This window comes from Dryas octopetala, chromosome 1 (genome assembly GCF_963921425.1).
Source record: "Dryas octopetala chromosome 1, drDryOcto1.1, whole genome shotgun sequence".
Classification (NCBI taxonomy): Eukaryota; Viridiplantae; Streptophyta; class Magnoliopsida; order Rosales; family Rosaceae; genus Dryas; species Dryas octopetala.
In genome coordinates, this window is record NC_141366.1 from 16,986,845 (window position 1) to 17,003,229 (window position 16,385).

At 35.4% G+C, this 16,385-nt stretch overlaps 1 protein-coding gene across 1 annotated transcript; it reads left to right on the forward strand.

Annotated features, from left to right (window-relative positions):
- Positions 1-926: 926 nt before the first annotated feature.
- LOC147298628 (cysteine-rich repeat secretory protein 38-like) lies at positions 927-2,560 on the forward strand. Its single transcript, XM_086245333.1, has 3 exons — positions 927-1,954; positions 2,110-2,277; positions 2,354-2,560. Exons 1-2 carry the CDS (start codon positions 1,144-1,146, stop codon positions 2,241-2,243), a joined length of 945 nt encoding a protein of 314 aa, XP_086101459.1. The 5' UTR covers positions 927-1,143; the 3' UTR covers positions 2,244-2,277; positions 2,354-2,560.
- Positions 2,561-16,385: the final 13,825 nt, after the last annotated feature.

Here is a 16,385-nt window from a genome sequence, read left to right on the forward strand (position 1 = left end):
GTAGTAGTTAAGACAAGTTCGTAGGAATTTTTGAAAATTTTTTTTGGTATCCCGAGCCATTTTTGGCGAATTGTCAAAGTATTTCTAGGAACCAAATTGATGTTCGGTGTAAAAAGTGAAAGATAACATTAAGTGAAAATGCACTTTTGGAACCAAATTGATGTTTTGGTGAAAATTGAGAGATTATTTGTGATAAAAAAACCAAAAGAAAAAAAGGGGTAAAGCAAAGCAAGAGCATAGACCTTGTCATGTTATTCTTTCTTCTCCTTGGCAAGAAATATCCTTGATAGGTCCTCACAAGTTACTAAGGTTGCTATGGTAAAAAAAAAAAAAAAAAAAAGTTACTAAGTTTGCTATTATTATTATGTAGTCAATAGTTCTATGGTTGACTCCAAAACAAAATTTGCACACACAAGTCTACCACCGTACCCAGGCCCAGGCCCAGTACACGTCTGAGTGGTTAAGCGGACTTCAACCAGCGGCTAGTCCCAGTAAAGAGTTTCTTCAGGGTCCAGAGTCAAAGGTCTCTTGAGTCTTGGTTAGGCCAGCAGCCACACTAAACAAGTCAAGGTCTTCTCTTTGAAATTTCGGTGCTCTGCTGCTTAACAAGGAGAAAAACACATAACCCACTTGCAAACTTTCAGCTTTCCAATTATAAATTCACAACTTAAAAAAAGAAAAAAGAAAAAAAGACTGTTGGTGCATGCTCGATTTTTAAAGGATTTTTTTTATTCCCTTATCTATTGGCTTAATTCTCTATCGACAAACAAAACCAGTGGAATATACTTGGAAGGCACCAATGTACCATCTGGGGCCATAGGCTAGTAGTCAAGGTCTTTTCTTATTAATGTCCTCATCTGTCTAATTTGAGCAGCCCCATTACTCCATTAGACCAAGAAGTAGTAAAATTCCAAAAAACCCACTTGCATAGAACTTTTCTGGTTGTAGACTAGAATTTTCCAGTATAGAATGTAACAATCTTCAAACATAAAAGCAATACATCTAGAAGCCATTTTCGAGTAAAGAAGGGGTTAAATGATCAAACATAGAAGCAATACATAAGAATAGTATTCAAAGACAATTTTTGCTCTGCTATAAGACACTACTTCTGGCTTGACCATATTGAGATCAGGCACAACACAAATGGGTTCCTCAAGATATCTAATTTTCTTCATTCTCCCTATAATATTTGTCTTGCACCTTCTTGCTCCCGCCATAGCAGAAGACATTGATAACGGTATATGCACTTTCACAGCTGACTACTGCTGGAGCTGTGCCAACACCAACAACACCAACACCATCTACAAAGAAAACCTCAACACCCTCCTCTCCTCCTTGTCATCCATCAACCAAACCTTTTACAATTCTTCTCTCGGACAAAACCCCAATAAAGTGAATGCAATTGCTCTATGTAGAGGAGACCTTGCATCGAAAGAATGTCAGAGCTGTTTCAATGAGTCCACTCACATTCTGTTGCAGAATTGCACAAATCAAAAGGAAGCCATCGTATGGGCCGAGCATTGTACTGTTCGATACTCCAGCATCTCAATATTTGGTATTGAGGAAGATAATCCTGCTAAGTTTCTGCCAAGCCCACACAGTGCATTAAATCCTGAGCAGTTCAAGCTAGTGCTCAACCCCTTGTTGGCTGCTTTGATTGTGAAAGCTGCAGCAGGGGACTCCGTTAAATATGCAGCAGGACATGCACCTGTTCCTGCTGTTCCTGCAGGGAGTGGAACAAATCAAACCATATATGCACTTGTCCAGTGCACTCCTGATTTGGACAAGCAGAATTGCAGTCATTGCCTTGAAGAGGCTGTCTCGGATATAACAAAATGGCTTGTTGGAAAGGATGGAGGAAGAGTTCTTAAACCCAGTTGTAATTTGAGGTTTGAGAACAATCTTTTCTATGAGTCTGCAGCTGATTCGCTAGTAGATCTTTCTGGCACAACAGGTACGTACATATGATTATATAGTACAGATACATATGTTTATAGGATTTGAATTATCTGCTATACTTATTTCTATTTCTTTCAATTTTAGCCATATGACCCCAATAAGATAAGACGCGTTACTAATAGAAACAGTACCCTCTTGTGAACTTTGCAGGGAATAATACGATTACGAGCAATACAAACAATACGAATAATACGAGTAACATAACAACAAAAGTATCACCATCATCGTTCTTCCAATTGGTGTTGTCATTGTGCTTTTTATTATCAGCATTCGCCTTTTTTTAGAAGTGAGGAAGCGAAGGGCAATTAAAACTTGAAGGTGAGTTCAATTTTGTTTATTTTGAACCATATAAGTACTAGTTGTTTACTGAGCTAACATTCATCTATGCTTTCAGGTAATGAAGATGGGTGCGCTCCCTAGTGGATTTGGCTAAGCTTATGATGACTTAGTCTGTTAAGATTTGGTTTATGACAATTTTATTTTCTTAAGTTTCAATTGGTGAATAAATGAAAGTTCGCATCTAATTTACCAATGGTTTGTCCTTAGCCTCACGTATCTGTATCTGTATGTGATGGAAATGAATTCTCTATAGTTGTTTTAATCTTGGTCATCTATTCAAGAGTTTACATTTGATCTCATCTACACCTCAAAATGTTATGAACTCATTACTCTTGCTCACATATCAATGGATTTACAATACACGGCTAAGATCAAAAGTTAAGCAAAAACAAACCCATAAAAAACAAAGGGAGGATCTGGATTTCTGTAAAAAAGTAATACAACTCTTGGTTTTTATTTTTATTTTTTAAACCTCAACACCATCCTCTCCTCCAATTCCAACATCCAATTCAATTACGGCTTTTACAATTCTTCTCTTGGAGAAAACCCCAACAAAGTTAATGCAATTGCTCTATGGCTCTATGCAGACTTGCAGAGGAGACCTTGCACTAGTCAATGATACCACTCATATGATGTTCATTAAATTTTGGGATGAATTTAAAACTCCCTTTGTAAAATATCAGCTCACTGAGCTCCATCACTCTACCTGGGCCTCAATTTTACGGACTCTTTGGCATTACAATGGTTATGGTTACTTCCATTATCATCATAATCTTGTCAACAAGTGTTTGTTTGTGGACCTTCTCGGAGTCTCTAGGCCCAAGCGTGTTGTTTGCTAGTTTTGCTATAGTTGTTCTCTGTGGGTCTTGGGCCTCCCAAGTCATTTTAGATTTTAAAAATCAGACTTTTAAACGGGGCTTGTTAGTTTCTTGTGATCAATTTCGAAAATGCTCTCAAGATAAGGTCACGTAATCATCATGATGCCACGTGTACAAAACTGACGATGAACTTAACATTCTTAACGAACGGGAGCAAAATATTTGAAGGAAAAGAATCTGGGAGTAAAGTGTCAAAAAATTTAATCTATAATAAAATATCCAACATAATATCATTTGGGCATGATATCTGTAATTATTTCAATCAAATATATTCATACATAAATAACCAAGAATTCTCTAATGTGTAGATGAACCAGCACACATATACTATTCTTTATTTCAAAAAAGAATGGAACCAGCACACATATACTATTCTTTATTCTCTAAAGTGGGCTGGGCTTCCATGATGCCAAGCATGTAACAATTTGAGTAGCGTAACATACAATTGTTGTTCCAACGAAAGGTTTCCTTCTGATTAGGGCAAAGCTCTTATAGAGCATGTATGGAGGCATTGAGGCAACTAGGGCAATCGTCAAATATATAACATTGGCCGATTGCATAGACTTTCTTGTCGTTGTCAGAGTTTCGGGGGCGTAGGATGAACTGTAAAAGCCATAGCTGTTATCGTTGGAGGGAAGGAGAGAAGGCGATTGAGGTTTGTGCGATAGGTCCTGGTAGTGGTGTAGTTGCCATTGTCGTTTGAATACCATTGAAAAGCTCGATCAGTGCTCTCATCATAAGATAAAGCTTGATCGGTGATGGGTAGCAAAATGTGACAAACGACAGTTAATAATAGAAATCTTGAGATAATCATTATTCATTGATGTCAATCAACATGGATTTCATTAATCAATCTAATGGCATATGAGATGAAAGCATACTAGTTTGAAATTGACATAAGAAAAAAGTTGAAAGAGAACGGAGTGGTGGGAGATAAGACAAGCCAAACGAATCCAAGTTGTCGTTTGAATAATATTGATTGATTTTTATTTGGCATTGGTGTGATTGGTGGTCGTTTTTGTGAGAATGTGGATTGTTATTCTACATTGGAAAACTATAATTTTGCATAGTTCCTTATAAGAGTGTGAGCTACTTCTCACATTGCCAATTGGTTTTGGATTAGACGTCTAGATTTCTTTATGGTATCAGAACAAGTTATCCACGTAATACACCTAATGGCCACACATGCACCCACATCACCCAATATAAATTGTCCACGTGTTAGGCTTAAATGATGCCACACGTGCAGGGGCGTGTTGAGAGAATCCCACATCGAAAATGTGAGGGCTCTTGCTAGTGGCTTATAAAGGTTTGAGCTACTCCTCTCATTACCAATTGGTTTTGGGATGAATTCCTATATTTTTTCATGGTATCAGAGCAAGTTTGCCTACGTGTGTTAGGCCGAGTGGTCACACGTGTTCTACGTCACCCAATATGAGTTGTCCACGTGTTTGGCTTAAATGACGTCACACGTACGGAAGCGTGTGAGAATGTGGATTGTTATCCCACATTGAAAAACTATAACCTTGCATAATAGCTTATAAGAGTTTGAGCTACTCCTCATATTGCCAATTGGTTTTGGGATGGATGCCTAGATTTCTTCATGTTATCAAAGCAGATTTGCCCACGTGTGTTAGGCCGAGTGGCCACACGTGCTCCACGTCACCTAATATGAGTTGTCCACGTGTTTAGCTTAAGTGACGCCACATGTGCGGGGGTGTGAGAATGTGGATTGTTAGACTTATAATGGTTTGAACTACTCCTCCAATTGCCAATTGGTTTTATAACCAAGAAGCACTTTTATTTATTTTTATTAAATACAACCAAAAACACTTTTGGCTATTTTAAAAACAATGCCGACCATCAAGACCTAAGCTAATGATGTGGAAACAAACTACAAATAATTCGTCCTGTCTAATATATCAGTATGCTAACCAAATTAAACTAACCAAACTCTTATAGCACGTACGAGGTAATTAGGGTGGGCATGACCGAGTTAGGTGGGTTAGAAAGTCTGATGCAGGAGCGCGCATAGGGCCTCATCAAGATTGACAATAGCCCAAAAAATGCCCAAATAAAACCCTTGCCAGAGTCAACTTGTAATTATTGTTTCTTAATTAGGATTATTGTAATATTTCTTTTTATTTTTTTCTTTGATTGCAAGGAACTTTAGGATATTAAGCCAAGCTTTATGATGATTTTGTTTAATTTTTTATGATTAATAGAAAATTCCAGTAGCTATTTTAGCCGCAGGAACTATAAGAAAAATATATTTGAGCGACGAAACTTTGGGAGATGAACTCAAATTCGTCGCCCAAAGTGGCTTTGGGCGACGAACCCTAACATTCATTGTCTAAGCCCATCAAGGCTTAGGCGCAACGTGACTTTGGGCGACGAATACGATGTTCGTCGCCTAAAGAGACTTTGGGCGACGAATACAATGTCCGTCGCCTAAAGAGACTTTCAGCGACGACATATTACGTGCCAAAATGGTGTTTAGACCATACTTTGGGCAACAAAATTTGCAGTTCCTTGCCTAAGGTGACTTTGGGCGATTACAATTTTCATTGCCCAAAGTGAGGAACTACTAATTTCGTCGCCCAAAGCATCTTTGGGCGACACATATGTTCCTCGCCTAAGGTGACTTTGGGTGACGAAAATGTTTGTCGCCAAAAGTCACTTTAGGTGAGGAACTGCAAATTTCGTTGCCTAAAGTAGCTTTGGGAGTCGAAATGTGTTGTTCCTCGCCTAAAGTCCCAGTGCTTTTTTTTGTGTACAATTTTATGTATGTAATAGCATACGATGCGATCGTGTTTCCAACTATCCGAACCGTTCATTTTTTAATTCCCCACTCAAAGATCATTCCTGTAAAAAATTAGCTTAATCAGAGATGTAGAAGTTTAGTAACGGTGTTCGAATTTATGAACGATCGTGAATTTTCTAATACTAATCGAACATGTAGATGAATTCCGATTTGGCCGATTTTTTTGCAGGGATGATCTTTGAGTATAAACGAATAAAAGAATCATCTTGGATCGTTGAAATCACATTGTAGTCTTCACAATTGTTGAATCAACAAAGTTTCAACGAAAACGTTAATAGAATTATACTCCTTAAGTGTATTTATATGTAGAAGCTCACATTTAGATCATGTTTCCAATTATCCAAATCGTAGGATGATCTTTTAGTTTCTCACTCAAAGATCATCCGTGCAAAAAATTACCTCACTTAGAGATGTAGAAGTTAAGTAACAATGGTCAAACTTATGAACGATCATAGTTTTTCTAATGATAATCGAACGGGTAGATGAATTTCGATTGAGCCGATTTTTTGCAGGGATAATCTTTGAGTATGAACATAGATGATGAACGGCTCTAATCGTTGTAATCATGTTGTGGTCTTCACAATTATTGTAACAACAAAGTTTCAACAAAAGAGTTAATAGAATTTTATTCTTCAACTGTATAAACCGTTCATTTATATGTAGAATCTCATATCTCGATCGTGTTTTCAACGATCCGAACTGTTCATTTTTTAGTTTCCCACTCAAAGATCATACCTCAAAAAAATTAGGTCAATTGGAGGTGTAGAAGTTAGGTATCGGAGTTCAAATGCATGAACGATCTCTAATAAGGATTTGGAGGACTAACCATTTCGTCGCTCAAAGTCACTTTAGGCGAGGAATCCACCCTTCTTTGCCCAAAGTGTGTTTGGGAGACGGACATAGTTTTCTTGCACCAGCCATTGGATCATTTTGGCATTTTTTAGATCAACTATCATTTACATTAGTTTGTTTAACTTTCCTCCTGTTCAAGTTAATTTATTAGCTAATTACTTTGCATGTTGGTATGTTAAAATTAATTATAAATTTTTTTAGTTAGTTTGTATGTTTTTAATTGTTAGAACTTATTAGTTTGTATGCTTGTATGTATATTGTTAATAAAATTTATTATATATGGTGTTAGTATATTATGTTAGTTTGTTGTATGTTAAAATTAATCATAAAATTTATTAGTTAGTTTTTATGTTTTTTAATTATAAAATTTATTAGGTAGTTTGTATGTAGATTAGTTAGTTTGTTAGTTTTTAAATATAAAATTTAGTTTAAGTACAAAATATAGATTAATTAATTTGAGAAATATAATTTAGTTTGTATGTTAAATTTAGTTTGGTTGTAACAATTAGTCGTATTTTGAAATTTATTTTATAAGGTGGAAGGCAATGGAGTCAACTCCCGATGACATAGTTCAGCCCTCTTCGAGTACTGGGAGACCTTTTATGCAACGAGGGGCCCGTTGATCTCATTGCTCCCGCTTCATCCACTGTGACGAGAGGACCATGTAGTGGGTTAAAGTCCTCTCGGATCGTGCGCAGCACTGGGGTGCGGATTCGAGTCATGTGTGTGGAAAACTGTCGACGACCGTTAGATCTTAAAGTCGACATTTTGTTCTCGCACAAAGTGGGGGGCAATTGTCCGTACCGAGTGCGTCATGGTTGCAACCACTTGGAAAAAATTGCCGGAAGAGATTCAAAACAAAGTGATCTGCTTCATCTCAGTGAGTATAACTCGATAATTAATAAAAAATGTTGAATTTGATCACTCCTATTATTGTATATACACTAACACATTTACAATTTGCTTAATATTTAACAGAAGAAGTTGGTCGCCAATGCTAGGAAGTGGGAATGGAAGCCGTTTAACCATCATAGTGGTCCAACGCCCATTTCATATCGGGTGGAGTCGCGACGTCGGGTACGTCATTATTTAATTTAATACATATATATGCCTTAGTATTATTTGGGTCTTTGACAACATTATTTTCTTTTTCAGGGCGGGTCGTAATTCCCGGAGATAGATATTTTCGGGGATATCTATGTTCATCCCGGTTGTGATGCGGCCAAGCCAAAACATGTTAGTTTTTTATATTTTAATTTTTTTCACAATTTTTTATATTTATATTTAATTTTCTAATTGGTTACTTGTGTATATAACATTTTGAAGGATGAGATGGTGACCAACTCGAGAAGGTATTTGGAGAGCTTGGCCGAGCAGCACCCTCCGGGTACTCCATTAGAGTGGATTCCAGTACCCGATTCCAATGTCAGACTTTGAATTATGAAAGACTCACTGAGTATTAGGCCCGGTAATTAAGGAAATACTCGGTATGGGGGCTGATTCGTGACGTTCGTTCCTCATCTTTGTCTACTTCTCAGCCATCTGCAGTTGTCGCAGGGTTATCCGCTCAAGTAAAGAAGTTGCAAAAGGACCTACGAGCAGAGAGATTGAGCGGAGAAGGACGCGTTGTACACCGCATTGACCAAGGCCATACCTGGGTTTGTCCCGCCACCGTCCTGTCATCAGCCGCCGTCAAACATGAATGACGATGACGCTACCAGTTTAGAATAGATTGACCATTAGGGTTCTTACTATTTTGTATAGAATTATAATTTTGCTAATTTGTGTTAATAAAAATATATTAAATAAATTTTGTATTATATTCAAGGAATAAAATTTCGGGCTTCTAGAAAATTTCGAAGATTTTTAAATTTCGACAAAAATTCGACAGAAATTACTATCAAAATACAGAAATTTTGAATGAAACTTTACCATATGTTTATTTAACATATTATCTACTACATTGATAAAAAAACATTGACGAAACCAAATTATATGGTAGGTTTCATGTGATATGTGATGAATATAATGCGCGCTGGAGATAAATACTGTTAAATAAAATTAGTACAATGAATAAATGAAATTAATATATTCATATTTTATAATTCATACACTAAATTGTATATACTATATATACTCTAATACTCTTTATTCTTTATAATCGACACACTAATATATCAAGGTTTAGCCGTTTAGGCCCTTTAATTATTTTTATATATAAATATATTAGGATTTAGGGTTTAAAAACAATTAAACGAAATCTCAAACTCTTTTTTTTTTCTTTCTAATTGCCTAAAGGCCCCAAATTTCAATTAACAATAAACTTTTTTTTTTTCCTCTTTTTTTTTTTTTTTTTTTTTTTTTCTTTTCTTGTTTTTTCTTTCCTTCCTTTCTCTTTTCTTTCTTCCTTTCTTCCTGTATCTCTCTGTTCCCTCTCTCTCCCCCTCTCTCTCTCTCTCCGATCGTTTTCCCCAAAAAATTCGCCGTCGTCCGGAGGCCAACGACGACGAGAGTACCACCAAAAGGCTCGTCTTCTTCTACTCTCCCTCCTCGTGTCTCTCTCTATCTCAGATAACCGCCGATCATGGCGAATCGAAGTCACAGGGCCGACAGCCACTCCAGCGGCAATCTGCCTATCCCGGCGAAGTTGAGATGCCGGGCCTAGTAGGTTTTGAAGCTCTCGTCATTTTGAACATGTTGGTGGCCTCCGATTATTCATCGGACCACTGTACGAGGCGAATCGATGCCGAGAAGCCAGCAGCGGCTCCAGCGCGATTTCGACGATTACGGCGGCCGAAAATTTCGGCGAAATCGTCGAAATTTTGTTAGTTTTGTGTTAAAATTTCGAAACCCCCAAAAATCGAAATTTAATACCTTGATTATATTATATAGTTTTTGGATAAAAAGCTTAAAAAAAATTAAAAAAATAATTAAGAACACATATTCGTCGCCTCTTGTCACATAAGGAAACGAAGTTATAATATCGTCCCTTAAAGTCGCTTTCGGTGACAGAATTGTTCGTCGCCTAAAGTGACTTTGGGCGACGAACCATATGTTCGTCACCCAAAGTATGTTTAGGCGACAAACAATTTCATCGCCCAAAGCGACTTTAGGCGACGAACATGTGGTTCGTCGCCCAAAGTTATCTCAGGAAACAAACCAAATTCGTCTCCCCAGGTATCTTTGGGTGCAGAAATGATAGATTTGTTGCCCAAAGTCTTGGGCATCAGGGTTTAGGCTACCAAACTCTCGACGAATTGATTTCGTCGCCCAAAGTGTTTTTTCTTGTAGTGAGGCAAGAGTATCTTATCCTTTATTTTTGTGTCGAGTTTTCTTTGAATTAGTGGCTATGTTCGAAATCTGATTCCCATCAAAGTCAACCCATACTTGTCCAAGTTATAAATTTTTTTTGCCTATGCAACCCAAGGAACCATGGAAGATTTGTCCAACTTAATTCATCAAGTTGTCAAAATTATGACATCTTGAAAGAAAACGACACAAAAACTTAAAAAAAAATACACTAATTTAAATTTCCAACATTCATTATGAAAATATCATAATCCTAAGACAGAGAGTTTCATTGCATCTCAATTTTCAAAGGTGCAAACAACCAAATTGGGTAAGGGACATAAACATTTGCGTTCAATATGATTGTGATATTCTATCTCTTTTATTAACTAACCAATTTTGAGCATCAACAACCAGTAACTTAACAACAAAAGTATCACCATCATGGTTCTTCCAATTACTGTTTTCAACTTGTCATTATGCTTTTTATCATCTGCATTCGCATTTTCTTAGGAGTGAGGAAGCGATGGGAAATTAAAACTTGAAGGTACTAGATGTTCAGTTTTGTTTATTTAAAGCATATATGTACTAGTTGTTTATTCTGATATTCATTGTAGTTAGTTTCAAAGAAAAAAAAAAAACGATTTTGGTCTTTATATTTTATCTCGAAAACATATTTGATCTATGTGATCTTAAAATTCTACATTTGGTCCATGTGTTTTATATTATTTGCAATCTTAAGACAATTGTAACAAAACTCAAAATTTCAATTTGGGAATAAATAATCCATTTGTTTTTCAAGAAAAATTTTATTGGAGGATTGGAAGATAATCTTATGGGTTTTCTAAAACGAATTTCAATATTAATTTTCGTATTCCTTTGCCAAAGAGATTGAGGCTCACAAACTTTGTAGGGTTTGAACATTAATATATTTGAGATTTTTTTAAACTTTTGTTTGAAAATCAAATGTAAGATTATATACATGATTTTTTGTCATTAATTCTTGAGTAAAGCTTGTCAGTTTAAACAAGTTAATAGTTTCGATTTGAGAAAAAAAGATTAATGTTATGTACAAACTTTCCTAATTAAGATTGCAAATAATATAATAGTGCCTAATTTTAAACACCCTAATCACTAAAAAAATTTGTCTAAACCCCCACCCATCTAGAAACTCTTTCAAAACCCCCTAAAACTTATAATCCTAAATTACCCTTCTGACGCATGCTGACACATGCTGACGTCACTGTAACTGAATTTTGGTGAAACTTTTTTTTTTTTTTAATTGAAGTTTTTGCTAAAACTCAATATTTCACTAAAACTAAAATCAAACACTGAAATTGAATTTCATTACACTAAAACTGAATTTCAAAAATTCAGTTATACTGAAACTGAATTTCAAAAATTCAGTTACACTGAAACTGAATTTCAAGAATTCAATTACACTGAAACTGAATTTCAGAAATTCAGTTACACTAAATTGAAGAATTCAGTTATGAATTCACTTACTGAAACTGAATTAAGTGATGAAACAATTATACCTCGACTAAAATGCAATTACACCTTAATTAAAAAACAATTACACCTTTACTAAAACAATTACACTTCACTAAAACAGTTACACCTTTACTGAATTCCGTTTCACTAAAAAGAACACAGCAACCTTATCAAAAAAAAAAAACCAACAATACAACAAGTCATTGAGATGAGAGGAGTAGCCAACAATACAACGTTGTCCGATCACCTCACGCGCGACGAGTACACTACAGCCGCCACTGCCTTGATCTGTTTCTACCTGCAAATTTGATTCATCATATTTCAGAACCATAATTTCATTCAAAATTTATTTAAAACTCATGTTTCACGAACTGAAACTGTTTCACGAACTGAAACTGTTTAATCAATAAATGAAGTAAATTTGTATATACTTATAAACCAATTAAAAACCACATTTCTATCTGATTTATAACAAATTCAATTAAAACAGATTCACAAATTATACATTTCACAGACAGATTCACAAATCAATTTCAAATTAGGGTTTTCAAATCAGGGCTTTTGAAATTCAATGCAATTGAACCAAAATTTGTATACCAGTAGAGAGAGACTGTCAAAGGGAGAAGAATGAGACCGGAACCACTTCAATCCGCCGTCGGAATCGCCGGCAACGGCGGCGATAAGTCTCAGACTTTCTCGGCGTCGATTCGCCGTCCACGGTGGTCAGTTGGAGAATCAGAGACCACCATCACACTCACCACGTCGAGAGGAAGCTTCTGGAAGTGGAGAGCGGCTGCGACGTCGCCGGAATCTCGAAGTCATCGCCGGAGATGACGATCGGACTTCGGGCTGTATTTGGGTTTCTGTGGATTTTATGGGAAAGAAAAGGCCATGGATAGATAGAGGAGGAAGAGGCGAGAAGAACCCAACCAGTCCGACACCTCGTCGTCGCCAGAATTGATGGATCGCCGGCGAGGGAGCTCGGGTTTGCCTAGACCGATCCGGCGTCGATGTTATGTTTCGTGGAAAGTGGAGGGCAAGGAAAGGAAGAGGAAGGAGAGGCGAGTGTGATGGGACCGGTCTCGCCGGCAACCGTCGCCAGACGGTGGTGCACGCGCCGGCGACAGCAACGGGGAGAGAGAGAACGCAGAGGGGAAGAGAGGCACCTGATGGAGAGAGAGAGAGAGAGAGAGAGAGAGAGAGAGAGAGAGAGAGAGAGAGAGAGAGAGAGAGAGAGAGAGAGAGAGCACCCATAAATTGAAAATGAAAATAATAAAAAAAGGGTAAAACTGGAAAATTAAAAGATGGGAAGTCAAATTTGACTGGGTATTAGTTGACTAGGGGGTTTAGGAAAATATTAAGTGTAAGATTGGGGGTTATAGGAGAGGTAGATTTTGGGTGGAGGTTATAAAAGATTTTATGTCTAACTATGAGGTTTATAATTATTAATATATAATATAAAACATATATATAGACCAAATGTGGAGTTTTAATATAACATGGACCAGAATTATTTTTTCCCTTAAATTATTATGATTGCAGATGAGTGTATTTTTGCTCACTACAAAAAGATGGTGGTAAGTATTACCATCATCATGAATGGGTGACATGTGTCCCACTATTATATTAATATATTAAAACCAGTGGTACATATTAATATATTAAAACCTCATGTTTTATTACTATCATATTAATATATTAAAACCAGTTGTACATATTAATATATTAAAACCTCATGTTTTATTACTTTCCAATGAATAATAGCACATATGTATTAATAAAAAATGCTTGTCTCCTTTAATAGAACCATGGTTCAAAACAATAATTTCTTAATGAGACAAAGCTTGAGCAAGTGTAGAATAGAAATCTGGATGAGAAAACCATTGATGAAAGTAGTTGTCTTGTTTTTTTTTTTTTTTTTCGGTGGTCGAGATGAAAAGTAGTTGACAGGGATGGGAGTGGTGGGCGACAAGCCAAATTAAATCAAAGTCGTCGCTAAGTCGTTTGATTGATTTTTCTACGGTGGCTGGAAGTCCAGCTCAAAGCCCTTAATTAGTTTTCATTACCCAATCAAAACTTTTTACACGAGCCTGGCCAAAAAACAAAAAAAGTCTTTACACGAGGTCGGCCTAAGTCCTAACACAAGTAACCTTTATTTTTCTATTTTATGGTTTTAGTATATGCATGCACTTGTACTAGTGACTAGTCTATCAATTTAAATATTCAATTCAATGAACAGACACACAAGTAAATAAAGGGTCTTTTAGATATAACATCATTTTAAATAAGGGAGATTTAGAGTTTAGTCTATTTTATGAGTCTTTTTTATACTAAAACCGATAGTGATTTAGGATTTTTAATTAAGTCATTTTATTTTTTTTCTTTGACGGCTTTATGTTATGTTTTAACCGCCCAAAATCTTGGAGTTAAAACCTAACATGCAACCTCTACAAATCTCACTCTACACTCTAAGAAAGGAAAATACATTTCAAATAGAGGGAAATACCCTTCAAATTGGGAAAGGACTTTATTATGAATTAAATGGATTTTCTTATAAATTAAAATGACTTTATTATGAATTAAAATGATTTTCTTATAAATTATTATAAATTAAAATGATTTTCTTATAAATTTTTAAACACTTCCGCTTTTCATCAAAAAACTGTTTTTCGAAAGAATCTAAGTCTAATTATCTCTTTTAAATATTTCATTTTAGAGTAAGCTCAATAGGTAAATAAATGTGTATGGATTTTTTTTTTCCACGTCAGATAATGGCTTAGGTATGAATTTGTGGATATTTACAAAAGATGACATTGCTCCAATTTTAATATTTAAAGATTCATGATTTAAGGCATTTATTACACCTAATTTTGAATGTTTTATTGATGAAATTTCATGATTCATGCATCCAATTCAAAAAAAAAAAAATTTGCTACCAATTATAAATTAACATCAACATATAAACACTCAAATACAAAAAAATAAATAAATAAATAAAGCACCCAATATACATATACTATACCTGTTACCCTAAAACATCATGGCAGAGGTTGCCGAGAAATTTGAATAGAACATTGTAGTCCTTTGATTGATTGCGGGCGTGCCACTGCTTCGGCTGAATGGCCAGATGCAGAATAATGTGTTTGTATGATTTGTGCTAAACTATCTCACTCATTCCCAAACAATTGCACGGCAAGTAAGGAACAAAAATCTTGTCTAGGTTCTTATTTGCCTTGATCCTCAAGGACTTTAGTAATTGAAGGTTTTAGTGACTGTGTTTGTGAAATCAAAAGTACGAATCAAATACTCAAAAGTAATAGGTTTATAAGTCAGACAATGAACTTTAATGAAGAAGGTGTACGTATTTGATTATCTTGAACTTGAGTAATAATGGAAGTTCTAACAATAAATCTCATGATACACAAACATGAAATCAAAAGTCGAAACCTGAACAAAATCAATACTAAGGACAATATGGAGCCCTAGAAAAGCTAAAAACAAGAAAAAGAGCCTAAAAACTTAAGAAATCGAGATGCTTGAGATCTTGAGAATTTTGAAGTTGTGTTGAAAGTTTGTGTGTTGATTGAAGGTTGTGTTGAGAGAGCGATTCCTTCATGCCCGGTGCCTCTTTATATAGAGATCACATCCTTATCTTCTAGGAAATCCTTTTCCTATTTGAATTAGGCTTCTTCTTTACTTTGTCTTCACGCCCAAGCCTTCCCATCTTCTTGCCTAATTTGGTTTCCTATTCTACCAAGGAGAACTCAGTGAAAACAACCAAGAAACTTCGATCTAGCTAGAATCTCGCTACTTCATGGATTTGGGCTCTGCTACTATGCTTCTATTCCATCAAGATCTTGGGCTTCCATTCGACCCTGGGCCCAGCAATATATCGATATATGAGTTCGAACAAAAAAAAAAATATGGGTTTAAACAATACCTATCATATAGATAAAAAAGAATGAACACAGTAAGCCGGCCTCCACGTACATTGGGTAAAAAAAAAAAGAGAAATATCTATTAAAAATATAACAAATCTAACACAATACAAACATAGCACTAAGATATATAAATACAAATATCATAACCTTGGACTCAGGTATAAAAAACAAAAGAAGAAAAAAAAGAAGATACATATCACTCAGGTCAAAAAGATCAAAGAAAATCGAAGAAACCACAAACACAACGTAAAGTAAAATAACACGTTACATGTAAGTAAGGATAAATGGAAACTTGAAAAACATTGCAAAAAACTTGTGCAATTATTAACCTAGAGAACAGGTGAGGATGTAAGCTTAATGATGTTTAGAAAATGTAAATGACATTTCTTCTTAATCTTTGAACGTTGGTCGTAACACACTAATTTGGACAAGAAAACACCTATTTTGAAATTTGAAAACAAAATTAAAATGGATATACTTAAGAGTGATTATATTTACACCACCTTGTCTTATTTTCTCACCCACCTTACTTTTACACCTACCATTAAATTTAAAAAATATATAAATGCACTTTTTACACCCATCATTATTTTTAGAGGAAATTACATATTTAATCAAGTTATTTTATACCTAGTTCAATTTTGGTCCACAATCTTTTTTAAGTTCTGTTTTGGTCCATTAATTATTCCACTTGTTCTATAAATGTCCAGATTTGTTTTCTCAAATTTGGCATGTCATTTACACTATCAAATCTCACTCAAATTCAGCAAACATATACTAGTTTTAAAGCTATGCATTTCTTCTTTATAA

Bases quoted from the DNA above. Each gene is read 5' to 3' on its own strand.
- LOC147298628 (XM_086245333.1), top strand. From the start codon at position 1,144: ATGGGTTCCTCAAGATATCTAATTTTCTTCATTCTCCCTATAATATTT. The intron at 1,955-2,109 runs GTACGTACATAT...TGAACTTTGCAG, and splicing joins AGATCTTTCTGGCACAACAG to GGAATAATACGATTACGAGC.